The 15,482-nt window shown below is 37.0% G+C and overlaps 1 protein-coding gene across 1 annotated transcript; it reads right to left on the reverse strand.

Moving 5' to 3' along the window:
• Positions 1-4,024: 4,024 nt before the first annotated feature.
• On the reverse strand, positions 4,025-10,375 carry LOC138309033 (protein FAM167A-like). The gene is made up of 2 exons (XM_069250134.1): positions 9,751-10,375; positions 4,025-6,579 (listed from the first exon to the last, which is right to left on the reverse strand). The coding sequence occupies exons 1-2, from the start codon at positions 10,003-10,005 to the stop codon at positions 6,328-6,330; spliced, it is 507 nt and encodes a 168-aa protein (XP_069106235.1). The 5' UTR covers positions 10,006-10,375; the 3' UTR covers positions 4,025-6,327.
• Positions 10,376-15,482: the final 5,107 nt, after the last annotated feature.

Below are 15,482 nucleotides of genomic sequence, written 5' to 3' on the forward strand. Positions count from 1 at the left end.
TACTGCTTCAGTATAGTTTTATTTTAGAGTAATCAGGCTTTTTCTTACCCTCATAAGGTTAAATTATGACTCTGCATGTAGGGCGTTATATGATGATCGTAGAAGGCGACTAAATTTAAGATATCTATTCTTTCTTCCTAACTTACTTTCTTCTTCCTTATTAGGTCTCCCTTGACGTCACCTCATTTTTGGCCTTCTGTCGAACGCTCACCTGTAAGGAGGGCTTTGGATTCTGTCCCCACTATGAAAGAGACGCATCATTCTATAAAATGAAGTTTCTGCTCATTGTTAGCGCTTATTAGGCCTATTAAGGGAGTAGGACAACTGGTTCGCCCATTGACAGTATAATGTGACCGAGTGGGGAATGTTGCTTAGTGTCTTATAAACACGAATACACAACACAAGTAGACCTATACCGCAGTCTCCCAAAACGCATACCACGCACTTTGTGCACACCGCATGCATGAGAGACCGTTTTTACATGACCCTGAGCTGTTAACGGGACGTTAATTCATCGAACAAATGAATAAAAATAAAGAGAGTATAGACTTCCACTATACAAGAAATCAACGCAAATATACTGCAGTATCCCAAAACACGTACCAGGTAGTCCATACATGTAACACAGCACACACAATCTAGCTCTGATTTATTACCGTTTATGGGTAAAATTCCCCTCATGCAATGAATTCCCCTCTGGCCTAAAATTGCCTAAGATTTAAAAGCTTTTGAAGCTAAAAAAATGACCGTTTTTGTAACAAAATTTCCCCTGTGACTTATTTTTCTTTAATTTTTCTAGACTTTTGTTTGCAAATTTCTTCTCATCTATCATACAACTACTGCATATTTTATGATAAACTAAAAATTTTCATTATTGAGCTTAAATCTTGCTTTACTAAATCTAAAAATAAAATTAGTTGTTTTACAGTACTTTTTCGTCAAAATCAATTTAATTTTGGACCAAAATAAGAAAATTCAAATTCCCCTATATTTCGTCAAACTTTCCCCCTATTTTGAAAAGGGTAGTTTCCCCCAAAACCTAGATTGATCCCTGCACATCCAGGTCGTCCCTAAATGACCATTGGCGTTATTTTAAATGTCATCTCCCCTACGACATTTAAGTACCTTTTGTAATTATGTTTGTTTCCTTTTTGTTTGATTAATTAACGTCCTACATGTATTAACAGCCAGGGTCATGTAAGGACGGCCTTCCATGTATGCAGTGTACAGCATGTGTGTAATGTGAGGTGTGTTTTTTGGGAGACTGCGGTATATTCGTGTTGTGACTTCTTGTATAGTGGAATTGTTGCCCATTTCATAGTGCTATATCACTGAAGCATGCTGCCAAAGATACCAAGCAACACAACCCACCCGGTCACATTATAAAGACAAAATTTGTTTCCTAACTTTTTAGGTCATCTGACCGAAGGTCAGGATGACCTATTGTCATCGTGTTTTGTCCGCCGTCCGCCGTGCGTAAGACTATTTATATAAATGAGCCTGTTCCGACCCCTAGGGGCTGAGGGGTGGGGCCCCAAAAGGGCAAATTTTCTTATTTTAAGCTTTAAAATCCTACTCCTCCTTGATCTTTGGGTTGATATCATCCATATTTGGTGTGAAACTCCATTAGGGAAGGACAATATATTTTATATAAATGAGCCTTGTCCGACCCCTAGGGTCAGATAGGCGGGGCCCCAAAAGGGCAAATTTTCTTAATTTAATCTTTAAAATCCTACTCCTCCTTTATCCTTGGTTGATTTCATCCATATTTGGTGTAAAATATCATTGGGGAAGGACAATTAAATTTTATATAAATGAGCCTGGTCAGACTCCTAGGGGCTGAGGGGTGGGGCCCCCAATGGGGAAATTTTCTTAATTTAAGCTTTAAAATCCTACTCCTTCTCCATCCTTGGATGAATTTCATCCATATTTAGTGTGAAACATCATTTGTGAAGGACAATCATATTTTATATATATGAGATAAGTCCGACCCCTAGGGGCTGAGGGATGGGGCCCCAAATGGGGAAATTTTCTTATTTTAGCTTTAAAATCATACTCCTCCTTCATCCTTGGATGGATTTCATCCATATTTAGTGTGAAACATCATTGGGGAAGGGCAATCATATTTTATATATATGAGATAGGTCCGACCCCTAGGGGCTGAGGGGTGGGGCCCCAAATGGGGAAATTTTCTAATTTAAGCTTTAAAATCTTACTCTTCCTCCATCCTTGGATGAATTTCATTCATATTTGGTGTGAAACATCATTGGGGAAGGACAATCATATTATATATATATGAGATAAGTCCGACCCCTAGGGGCTGAGGGATGGGGCCCCAAATGGGGAAATTTTCTTATTTTAGCTTTAAAATCATACTCCTCCTTCATCCTTGGATGGATTTCATCCATATTTAGTGTGAAACATCATTGGGGAAGGGCAATCATATTTTATATATATGAGATAGGTCCGACCCCTAGGGGCTGAGGGGTGGGGCCCCAAATGGGGAAATTTTCTAATTTAAGCTTTAAAATCTTACTCTTCCTCCATCCTTGGATGAAATTTCATTCATATTTGGTGGGAAACATCATTGGGGAAGGACAATCATATTATATATATATGAGATAGGTCCGACCCCTAGGGGCTGAGGGGTGGGCCCCAAAATGGCAAATTTTCTTAAGATTAGCTGGCCCACTTCCTGTTTTTAAGTTTCGGTCTCCGATCTCAATGAAAATTGGTTTATAGGGGGTTTTAATTAATGCCGAACAACATACAAACATTTTCGTTAAAGATTTTGGTATTCCAAGATGGCCGCTGGCCCACTTCCTGTTTTTAGGTCTCATTCTCCGATCTCAATGAAAATTGGTCTATAGGGGTTTTAATTGATTCAGAATGGGGAACTTTAGGTGAGGAAAATCATATTTCATAAAGGACCAGGCTAAGACCCATGGGGATAGTACGGCGGAGGTCCAAACTGGGAGCTTTGCTACATATTTGGCTTTAAAATCTGACTCCTTATATTAATCCTTGAATGGGTTACAACCATATATGGATGAAGGGCAACCAAGTTTGTTCAACAAATGACATTTACCTATTTCAGAAACTTACATATTCAACTAAGGAGTTCCTTGTATTATTTATATTAATTGTTAACCACTACTTTATACTGTGACTGTTGTTTTGTGCCATGGGTCAGATGACCGTTAAGGCCCATGGGCCTCTTGTTGTTTAATGTTATCACTTCCTGGTTTTTTTTCCTCAAAATCATGGCCCTGCAGGTAGGGCGTTAGAATTGTACCTGCTGCCCCTATTGCATGATCGTAAAAGGCGACTAAATTTAGGATCTTATCTTTTCACTTCTTCCTAACCGACTTTATCTTTCCTAATGCCTCCCTTGGCACCGCCTCACATTTGGCCTAGAGTTGAGCGTTCGCCCCTGTGAGGAAGGCTCTGGGTTCTGTCCCCTGGCCGAGACACACCAAAGTCTATAAAAGTGGTAGTTTCTGCTCCCGCTTAGCGTTCAGCATACAGGGAGTGGGACGACTGGTTCGCCGGTTGTCAGTATAACGTGACCGGGTGGGGTGTGTTGCTTGGTGTCTTCGGCGGCATGCTTCAGTGATATAGCACTATAAAAAGGGCAAAAGTTCCACTATACAAGAAGACACTACATGAATATACCGCAGTCTCCCAAAACACGCACCTCGCACAACATACACGCAACACACAGCATACATGGGAGGCCGTCCTTACATGACCCTGGCTGTTAATAGGACGTTAATTTATCAAACAAACAAACAAACAAATCCTCAAAATCAACACTTTTCTTCAAATGTTCTTCCTTTAGTTTAAGGTTTTTTGATGTCATGTAAGACATTTTATTGGCCTGTTTATGAGTTTTTTTTCTATAAAGAATTCTCAAGTCTCGTTTTTACATGACCATAGCTGTTAATAGGACGTTAATTAATCAAGCAAACAAATATCCAAGTTCTTTACTTTCTTCTTCAAATTTTTCACTTTAATTTTCCACTTTATTTCTTTTCCGTACATTTTCTCCTGTTTTTGATTCAATATTTTTTTCTGCCGATTCAATCTCTTTGTGTAATTTTCTTTTTTGAGACTTGTCAGTTACTGTTTTAGATCCACATTGTCTCTTTTAAGTGTTTGATGTTTTTCTTTAATTATTTGTAATTTTTCAATGTTATCATTGTTCTTCTCCAGGATTGTCTCTAATCTATTGACATGATCTCTTTCCTTTTGAATAGTATCTCTAAGGACAGCATTTTCAAAATTTAAATTTTCATTTACTTGGTGTAAATCCCTCTGATCATTTACAAGTTTTTTGCAAATAGAAGACAGTTTTTTTTTATTTTTCACTTTTTCATCACTTGCATGGCCCTGCAGGTAGGGCGTTAGAATTGTACCTGCTGCCCCTATTGCATGATCGTAAAAGGCGACTAAATTTAGGATCTTCTCTTTTCTCTTCTTCCTAACTGACTTTATCTTTCCTAATGCCTCCCTTGGCACCGCCTCACTTTTGGCCTTGAGTTGAGCGTTCGCTCCTGTGAAGAAGGCTCTGGGTTCTGTCCCCTGGCCGAGACACACCAAAGTCTATAAAAGTGGTAGTTTCTGCTCCTGCTTAGCGTTCAGCATACAGGGAGTGGGACGACTGGTTCGCCGGTTGTCAGTATAACGTGACCGGGTGGGGTGTGTTGCTTGGTGTCTTCGGCGGCATGCTTCAGTGATATAGCACTATAAAAAGGGCAACAGTTCCACTATACAAGAAGACACTACATGAATATACCGCAGTCTCCCAAAACACGCACCTCGCACAACATACACGCAACACACAGCATACATGGGAGGCCGTCCTTACATGACCCTGGCTGTTAATAGGACGTTAATTTATCAAACAAACAAACAAACAAACAAATCCTCAAAATCAACACTTTTCTTCAAATGTTCTTCCTTTAGTTTAAGGTTTTTTGATGTCATGTAAGACATTTTATTGGCCTGTTTATGAGTTTTTTTCTATAAAGAATTCTCAAGTCTCGTTTTTACATGACCATAGCTGTTAATAGGACGTTAATTAATCAAGCAAACAAATATCCAAGTTCTTTACTTTCTTCTTCAAATTTTTCACTTTAATTTTCCACTTTATTTCTTTTCCGTACATTTTCTCCTGTTTTTGATTCAATATTTTTTTCTGCCGATTCAATCTCTTTGTGTAATTTTCTTTTTTGAGACTTGTCAGTTACTGTTTTAGATCCACATTGTCTCTTTTAAGTGTTTGATGTTTTTCTTTAATTATTTGTAATTTTTCAATGTTATCATTGTTCTTCTCCAGGATTGTCTCTAATCTATTGACATGATCTCTTTCCTTTTGAATAGTATCTCTAAGGACAGCATTTTCAAAATTTAAATTTTCATTTACTTGGTGTAAATCCCTCTGATCATTTACAAGTTTTTTGCAAATAGAAGACAGTTTTTTTTTATTTTTCACTTTTTCATCACTTGCATGGCCCTGCAGGTAGGGCGTTAGAATTGTACCTGCTGCCCCTATTGCATGATCGTAAAAGGCGACTAAATTTAGGATCTTCTCTTTTCTCTTCTTCCTAACTGACTTTATCTTTCCTAATGCCTCCCTTGGCACCGCCTCACTTTTGGCCTTGAGTTGAGCGTTCGCTCCTGTGAAGAAGGCTCTGGGTTCTGTCCCCTGGCCGAGACACACCAAAGTCTATAAAAGTGGTAGTTTCTGCTCCTGCTTAGCGCTCAGCATTCCGGGAGTGGGACGACTGGTTCGCCCCTTGTCATTAAAATGTGACCGGGTGGGGTGTGTTGCTTGGTGTCTTCGGCGGCATGCTTCAGTGATACAGCACTCTAAAAAGGGCAACAGTTCCACTATACAAGAAGGCACAACATACACGCAAGCACTGCATACATGGGAGGCCGTGCTTACATGACCATAGCTGTTAAAAGGACGTTAATTAATCAAACAAACAAAGTTTTCAACATACATAAAGCATAAAAACTGAACGTTCACAGTGCAAAATTTTGTCTGTTGTAACCAATATATATGAAGTATCATACATGCTTGTTGATGATTTTAAATGAGTTTATCTGCTTAATTCACCATATGTTATGGTTTACAATAAATGTATTGTTAAAAGATTAACCTTTTTAATTTAGCCCTGTTATGGTACATATAGCTTTAAACAAAACTACTTTAAAGACATTATGTGTTAATTATCTACTTCTAGAAAGTCCAGTGTCCACAAATCGTTCCATGGACAGCGCAATATCTTTCAAACTCCAGTTACCCCCCTTTTCACGTCATGAACATGAGAACCGTTTCGAGTTTATATTCATCCGTGTTACTCCGAGCTGTTGTAAGGCTTTGTTTCGCCTACGCACAGGCAAATCACAGACATCCGGTACTTCTTTGTCATCACTCATATCCCTGAACACATCGTCCAACAGGTCCTGGTGATATAAACATGACTGCTGAACTTTCATCTGGCGAATTTGTACGTAAATGTGAAGAAACTGTTTCGATAAATCCTGGTTCTTTTCCGCAATTTCTTTCTGAAAAGTAAAAAAAAAATAGTTTAATTTGCTAAAACAATTTCAAAACTTTCTCATAGAGATCCTTCTATTGTTCTCCTGGATCAGTGCTCAAAACGATGATACACCGTATGTGTATTGTGGTAGAGGTATGAGGTCTAGAAATGAAAGTATGGGACGGGTAGGATGTGTTGCTTGGCAATCTGATTAAAATACAGATCATTATCACCACTACCTTAAATAGAGGATCTGACAACATCACATCAGGGGTCATGTTCGGATGACCTTTTTACCTCGTGTACTTTAGATTAAATGCATTTTCTACACATTGTTACGCCAGCTGTTAGAATTTTATTTTGTCCCAGTATACATATAGATTTAGCTTTATTGTGCTCTAAGCAAGATGACAATATACATGAAAATAATTCTAGCAGCTTTTTCAAACTATTTCGTCTCCAGTCAAGATTCTGGCAGCAACAACTTGATTGGTCATTTCCAAAGGTCACCAGCAGCTGACCCCTAATGAGATGTTGTCAGATCTTCTTATTAACGTATCTGTATTTTAAACAAATTGTTTTGCTTGGTACCTTGGCATTATGCTTCAGTGGTATATAGCACCAAAACACCCAGCACATACACACTACATACATGAAAGGCCGTCCTTACAAGACCCTGTTTATAGGACGTTATTTAATGAAACAAGGACATAGTCATTCAGATCCCCCGCCAATGGAGAGCTAAATCAATTAATGCATTAATTTTATATGCTAGTAAGAGTATAGGGAAAGTATTTAAAAACCCAACTGCAATTGAAGAATATATACAAAACATATTTATGGTTTTTTTTTAAAAAGTGAAACCAATTTTGAAAACATTTGCTTCTTTGAAAAATACCAGAATTGATCTTAGCTTTAACAAAGTTCAGCAGCTAACAGTGCGATTTTTGATTTGTTTTAAACAGCGACGAATTACATAGGAATTAAGTGAATGTTCATAGTAATTGAGTTTGATATATCTGAGTTTTACTGCATGCATATTAAATAAAAAGTAAAGCATAATACAAAATTAGAAGTCCTACATAAAATGTGTCTCTGAAGTTTCATGGAAATATATCTGCTAGTTTTAGAGTTGTGCTCCGGAAACGATTCTTTCACAAAAATTTGCCATTTTCAGCAATGTTTCCATGGTTACAGAAAAAAGTACAAAAAGTGAAAACCTTAAAGTAGCAAAAGGCACTACTAGACCATAAGACTAACGTGTCTATGGAGTTCCGTGCATATATCTCAACCGGTTTTCCTTGTTATGCTCCGGAAACGATTCTTACACAAAAATCTGCCATTTTCAGCAATGTTTCCATGGTTACAGAAAAAAGTACAAAAAGTGAAAACCTTAAAATAGCAAAAGGCACTACTAGACCATAAGACCAATGTGTCTATGAAGTTTCGTGGAAATATCTCTACTGGTTTTAGAGTTATGCTCCGGAAACCATTCGTACGGACGGACGGACGGACGGACGGAACCCATTTGTATATCCCCCGCCAACTTCGTTGGGCGGGGGATAACAAACAAACGGCAGTGGAATGTCGTCTTGAAATGACAGAACTCTCCGATAGGAATGCCAGTGTGATACGTGGCAAAATGAAATAAAACCAAAGTCATATAAATGTTTTTTTTTTTTTTTTTTTTTTTTTCTGTCTAATAAGAATTAAAAAAAATTGTCAACCGAGTTCTACATTTTCATTGATCTCTTTTTCTATTTTTTGGTTTAAATTGCCTTCCTTATTTTCAAATTAGACAGTTTTCCGTTTTCTTGGAAATATTTCCGGGCAATAAATTTGTTTAGTAATGCATTGCAACGACTTCTGCACATTGTGTATTTTGATCTCAAATAATGATGATGTTAAGAAAAAATCTAATTTCTGTCTTTTGCTATTAATGTACTTATAGTAACACACATGTAGTTGATTCTATCAAATTGAATGTAGCCACTATTGGATATCAATTTCAAATAAACGTTAAAATGTTGGGTTTTTTTTCAAAATCCGGTCGTTACTTCGATTCCTTCAGCAATATCACAAAAATGTCAATCAATGTGATATTTATTGCAGATCTAGTTAAATTAACACCGATTTTTAACGGAAGTCTGGGAGAGCATAGCAATAAACTGTCTTTAGTAACATTACAGAAATTATTATTTTAATAGAAAATCAATTTTCCGATACAGAACATAATTAAACGAGGAATCAAGCTTTATTATGGGCTTCTGAATGTTATGGTTTCACAAATTGACATTTTTTGTGGCAGTATTACCACGACTGGCTCTCAGCATTCACATCAGATTCTGTAGCTTCTACTACATCGTTGTACCAAAGATCATATTAAATATGAAATTGCACCCTAATACATTTTCAAACGTTTAACGCTCTTTCGATATTTTATTAAAGAAGACTCATACGTGAAAGTGAGATACATTATGTATGGCGAAAGCCATATTATCTTATTCAAATGTCAGTTTTATTTTGCAAATCAGAAAAATGCAAAATTTAATTTCAAATTGACAATATCATTTGAAATTTTTCATATTACCGCATTTTCATATTGTTTCGTTTTAGTATGGAAGAAAAAAAATCAAACAGGTCTGTCAGGTGGACAGGAATAGCTCAACCCTCGTGAAAGATTGTTTGCTATCAACCAAAGGCTTGACGAGGGTTGAGATATCCCTTTAATCCTGACTGGTCAATGTAATATTCTATTAGTCTCCCTTGACGCCTTGACCTTCAGTTGGGCGCTCGTCCCTTTGAGGAAGGCTCTGGGTTATGTGACTTGGCATTCGGCATAATGGGAGTAGGATGACTGGTGTTGCCTTTGTCGGCATAATGTGACCGGGTGAATGTGATGTCGAGGATAAATGGGCAACAATTAAGATTATTGCAGGAAGACACAACGATCCTGCAGCTTCCCAAAACATACACACAAAACATTGCATACAAGGGAACCGTCCCGGCAGTTCAATGTTATCACTCTAATATGAAAACGTTCAAGTGACTTGGCAGAGACAGTAATTTAATTTCTTCAGCTTGACTGATTTATGTTATACACTTCATTCACTATAAGCAATGACTGATGTATAAAAGAAATGAATGATAACCACTAATTTTTCATGCGCTTCGTGACGCTTCTCGTTCTACCTACCCTTGAATCCTGTACATATTTAAGTTTCTCAGACATATTCATCCGCTGGATCATGCTTTCCTTTTCGGAGCTTCCTTCCTGTGCTTTACATTCTGTGAGGTCACTAAGCATGGTTCCACTAGATATTTTCCGATAGCCTCGTCTGGTTGCCATGTATTGCCTTCCCGACGACTTCCGGTTCAAATCCGGAAGTGGGTCTAGTTTCAATCGTTTAGTAATGTCAATTAAATCCATCAAGTAATTTTTCTCCTGCATGATATCCAAAGGAGTTTAGACACAAAAACCCTTGACAGTATTAAGGTTTCGATAATATCTTTCAAAATCTCATGTATCGTACTATTTCCTCTTGTGCGATACTCAATATTTCTTCTGGAAACTTGAGGATTATCCAGAGTGACGTAGCATATCTATTGGAAACCAGAGACAAGAGCTCTGAGATTGCTTCGGCGGAACTTAAACGATCGTTCTTATTTCAAACTTTAAGCAGTTTATGCTGAATAGTTCTTCCTTCATGAAACACGTCAACTGTAAAATTTAACATATATACACAACAATACAGACGTGAGTATCGGAAGACTTATATCCGCAAAATTATATGTGAACAAAATACATCCTTGTGTATGTGTGTAAATGTGTGTGTTGTACACGCGCGGTCCACTTGTGTTGTATTTATCCTTAGTGTACTATTCATCCGGTTACAAACCTAAGTTAACGTAAACTAATGTGTAAAAGATACAAACAATGTCAATTATAGTATTCAAGGTCATTTGTGGTTGAGGGAAATAATCTTATAATATAAGTTCGCCATCTTTCTGACGTCCTAAACCAATCGTAACATATAAGGGAAATTTTCCGTTAATCTTAGACCAAATTTGAGATTAATACTAGACTTAACAGCCTTAAGTTTTACATCTCTGAGAAGTCAATTTTTTATATTAATTTTTTTTTCTTATCAAGATTTTGTAAAATAAGAGTCTATGCCATAGAAGAAAATGGAAGAAAAGTCCGTTTGGTCGTAAAATGGAAGAAAAGTCCGTTGCTCGTTTTAAGCTATTGTCGCTCAAAGATACCCAATTGACAAACTATTGAATTTTATGGGCATTCTCCGTGTTCTTACTTTTTTGCCGCGTGTAAATTTTTGTTTTTTTTCCAATACGGTAGAGTAAGCAATAAAAGTGCTCAAATTGTCATTAAATGTAAAAAATAAATTGAGAAAAGTGTATCTAATAACTAGTTAAGATCTACAGCAAAAATTAACTCGATACAGCCGAAGAACTGAAGTAAAATACTAATTCGTCTGCTCTTTTTTATAAAGAAAATTATCAAATAACATCGTAAAAGCAGATATATATATATATACATAGAGAATGGCAACTCCTTAAATTTTACGATCGGCAGATGTACCTCTGTATGTGCTTAGGAGTTTTTAGATAAACTCTTAAATAGTTGAATATAAAAGAATAACTTTTTTTGTAATTTTTTATTTTTCAAAAAGACATGTTCATATAATAATGTGATATTACATCATCATTGCCATCTTCATCATCATCATCATCATCATCATTATTGTCATCATCATAACCACCACCGTCAACATCATAGTCATTAAACTCATCATTTCCCTCATCTTAATCATCATCATCATCATAAACATTCAACATCGTCATAATCATTATCAACAACATGAAATATCATCATCATCATCCTTCTAATCATCATCATCATAATAATTTATCAAACATTATTATCGTCATCTCCTCATCATTGTCATGATCATAATCATAAAAAAGAACATAATCATCATCAACTATATGTAGTTATCCTCAATAATTAGTCACATTATCTTCATCTACATAAATAACTTCATCATAATCAATCATCATAAAAAAAAGAATAACTTTGATATATTGAAAAACAGTAATTATCAGATGGTTTGAGTATGATCTTGGATAGTAAAAATAATATTTTAACTTATATTTCATTAAAACAAAACTCACTTCTGGTTTTGAATGCATATGATCTTGGATAGTAAAAATAATATTTTAACTTATATTTCATTAAAACAAAACTCACTTCTGGTTTTGAATGCATGATTTTCGAAGAACCAGGTAAAATTGCTTACTTTTGTGCTTTCAAAAAACATATCAAATAACATCAATCGGGAAAACTGATCATATCAAACCATAATATAATGTTTAAACTTTGTGTTGATGCAAAAATATTGTGTTTAAAAGATTACACTTATATGTTTCCAGTAAAAGGTGCTAATTAAGCGTGTTGCGGCCAGTTTTCTCCCTGAAGGATTTTTTAGTGCTGGTCCTAAGGACTGGTTGGTATGACCCAAAAAGTCACTGGTCCTGATTAAAAATTACTGGTCTTTTATACAAAGTTACAATTCATCCCTCATCATTTAAGTTTTTATAATTACAAAACGATACAAGCAAAATAATGATTTTAATAATAATAAAAAATCTGCATACCCGAATTAGTATCTTGCGCTCTCAACAAAGTTGACTGAACACCAGAACATTAGGAAAAATCAGTTTTGTACAATTTGATCTTCAACCTGTCTACAATTCTACTGCTTTTTTGATTTGTATATATCCTCTATCCGAACCAAAAGTTGCAGGTCAAAGGACCAGCTACGTGACAAAAATTGTCTATCCTACTGTAGTCACGGACAGGCGTTAATTTCGAACTCTTGTGATGCCATTATCATATAACTACGTACAAAAAAATGTACGTCTCACGACATGGACCTATGCCATTATTTCTAACGCACAGATGTTTTGCGTCATAATACCATTAATGTTAATTTTGTAGTATATATGCATTTTCCTCTTTCAAAGGACATTGACATGTCATTTTAATTGCCAGGTCATGCTGCTATCATATACATATTCAGAAATTTAATATTTCTCCAGATTACGACATTTAACGGTTCTAAGACGTCATTCATGGTTAAAGGGTTTGTGACATAATCTGCTATTTTAATATGTCCGTTAAACTACAAGATAGATTTTGATAAAATTTGGTACACAGAACTCCGACATAAAGAGGAGCTGAGTACATTATTTAGAGTTCGGCAATGTCCCCTATATATAGAGTTAGTCCTGCATTTTTGCAGCGAGGTATTAGCCGTCCACTCATTTTTAGTTATCTATGACATTTAAATGTTCATTATCATTTTCATGGTGCCATTTACGGTGAATAAAATTTACAGACATGAATAGCCGATCAATGAAAATACATTGTTCTGGAACCTTTATATCTACCTTTTAAAAATCGATTAGTTACTTAATAATCTACCTAGCTGATTCTAGTTAAACAAAAAATAGGCTTGATTTAAAGACATTTTTATATGATGTTTTGTTTTTCAGAACTGTTTTTAGCTCACCTGGTCCGAGTTCTGCATGGATTGTAACCAAATTTGGCCACAAACATCCTTGGTGGAGGGGGAACAGAACTTGCATAAATTTTGGCTCTGGTCCCTCGGGGGCAGGAGGGGCAGGGCCCAATAGGGGAAATAGAGGTAAATCCTTTAAATCGCTACTAGTCATAGAGTTCTACATGGATTGTAACCAAATTTGGCCACAAACATTCTTGGGGGAAGAGGAACAGAACTTGTTTAAATTTTGGCTCTGGCCCCCCGGGGGCTGGAGGGTTTTTTGTTTGTTTGATTTATTTACGTCCTATTAACAGCTATGGTCATGTAAGGACGGCCTCCCATGTATGCGGTGTGTTGCGTGTATGTTGTGCGAGATGAGTGCACTGGGAGACTGCGGTATGTTCGTGTTGTGTCTTCTTGTATAGTGGAACTGTCGCCCTTTTTATAGTGCTATATCACTGAAGCATGCCGCCGAAGACACCAAGCAACACACCCCACCCGGTCACATTATACTGACAACGGGCGAACCAGTCGTCCCACTCCCTGTATGCTGAACGCTAAGCAGGAGCAGAAACTACCACTTTTATAGACTTTGGTGTGTCTCGGCCAGGGGACAGAACCCAGAGCCTTCCTCACAGGGGCGAACGCTCAACTCAAGGCCAAAAGTGAGGCGGTGCCAAGGAAGGCATTAGGAAAGATAAAGTCAGTTAGGAAGAAGAGAAAAGATAAGATCCTAAATTTAGTCGCCTTTTACGAACATGCAATAGGGGCAGCAGGTACAATTCTAACGCCCTACCTGCAGGGTGGAGGGGCAGGACCCAATAGGGGAAATAGAGGTCAATTCTATAAATCGCTACTTGTCCTAGACTTCTGCATGGATTGTAACCAAAATTAGCCACAAACATCCTGTGGGGAAGGGGAACAGAACTTGTATAAATTTTGGCTCTGACACCCCAGGGCAGGAGAGGTGGGGCCCAATAGGGGAAATAGAGGTAAATTCTTTAAATCGCTATTAGTCATAGAGTTTTGAATGGAATGTAACCAAATTTGGCCACAAACATCCTTGGGGGAAGGGGAACAGAACTTGTATAAATTTTGGTTCTGGCCCCAAGGGGGCAGGAGTAGTGGGGCCCAATAGAAGAAATAGAGGTAAATCATTTAAATCGCTACTAGTCATAGAGTTCTGAATGGAATGTAACCAAATTTGGCCACAAACATCCTTGGGGGGAAGGGAAACAGAACTTAAATAAAATGTGGCTCTGATCCCCGAGGGGCGGGGCCCAATAGGGGAAAGAGAGGTAAATCATTTAAATCGCTACTAGTCATGGATTGTAACTAAATTTGGCCACAAACATCCTTGGGGGAAGGGGAACAGAACTTGTATAAATTTTGGCTCTGGCCCCCTGGGGACAGGAGGGGTGGGGCCCAATAGGGGAAATAGAGGTAAATCCTTTAAATCGCTTCTAGTCATAGAGTTCTGCATTGATTGTAACCAAATTTGGTCATAAACATCCTTGGGGGAAAAGGAACAGAACTTGTATAAATTTTGGCTCTGGTCCCTCCTGGGGCAGGACGGGTGGGGCCCAATAGGGGAAATAGAGGTAAATCCTATAAATCGCTACTTGTCCTAGAGTTTTGCTTGGATTGTGACCAAATTTGGCCATAAACATCCTTCGTGCAATACATGACTGTTTTTTCGCATTTAATATTTCATCATAATGAGTTATTTTATGTTGTTTTTCAATCCTTTCATCAAAAATATTTTCAATATGTACATATGTATGAAAGTTTACTTTAATAAAATGTTATTGAAACTATAGTTATCTATCGTTAGGCACAGAGAGTGATTGCTCTGATATCATAATAACACAAATCAGCAATATTGAACAAACAGTAATAAGACAGGTCTACAAACCAGTACATCTAGCTTTAAGTTTGCTCTTATAAACATCATAAAGACTTCAAAATATAGCAACTTCCTGTCACAAACAAATTCCAACAATACAGGAATCTCTGGAGAGGTCTGTGAAGAGGATGTTGTCTTGTAACATACTGCGAAGCTTTTAAAATCAACAGGAAATGAATTGATATGCCAATGATATACTCTCAAGTCTACTTTATGGATACCTATATACACACACCTGTTTTTATCGCTTGTACGAGGGAAGAGTCGGTTTTTACGAGGAGAAATCGCGATTCACACTATGTTTGAAATGTTTGGTTAAAATTTGATTGTTTCTCCTTATTTTGTTGTAATTTGTTATAATACCAGGTGCGCCACAGAACATTCAACCTGTCTATGAACATACTTTAGTGGTTAATTTTATAACGAAAGTCGTGAAAA

This window comes from Argopecten irradians, chromosome 15 (genome assembly GCF_041381155.1).
Source record: "Argopecten irradians isolate NY chromosome 15, Ai_NY, whole genome shotgun sequence".
NCBI lineage: Eukaryota > Metazoa > Mollusca > Bivalvia > Pectinida > Pectinidae > Argopecten > Argopecten irradians.

What these genes read in the sequence shown, in the direction of transcription:
- LOC138309033 (XM_069250134.1), bottom strand. Translation starts at nt 10,005, where the DNA reads ATGCAGGAGAAAAATTACTTGATGGATTTAATTGACATTACTAAACGA. An exon ending in AATATGTACAGGATTCAAGG is followed by an intron (nt 6,580 to 9,750) that starts GTAGGTAGAACG and finishes TTTACTTTTCAG; the next exon opens with AAAGAAATTGCGGAAAAGAA.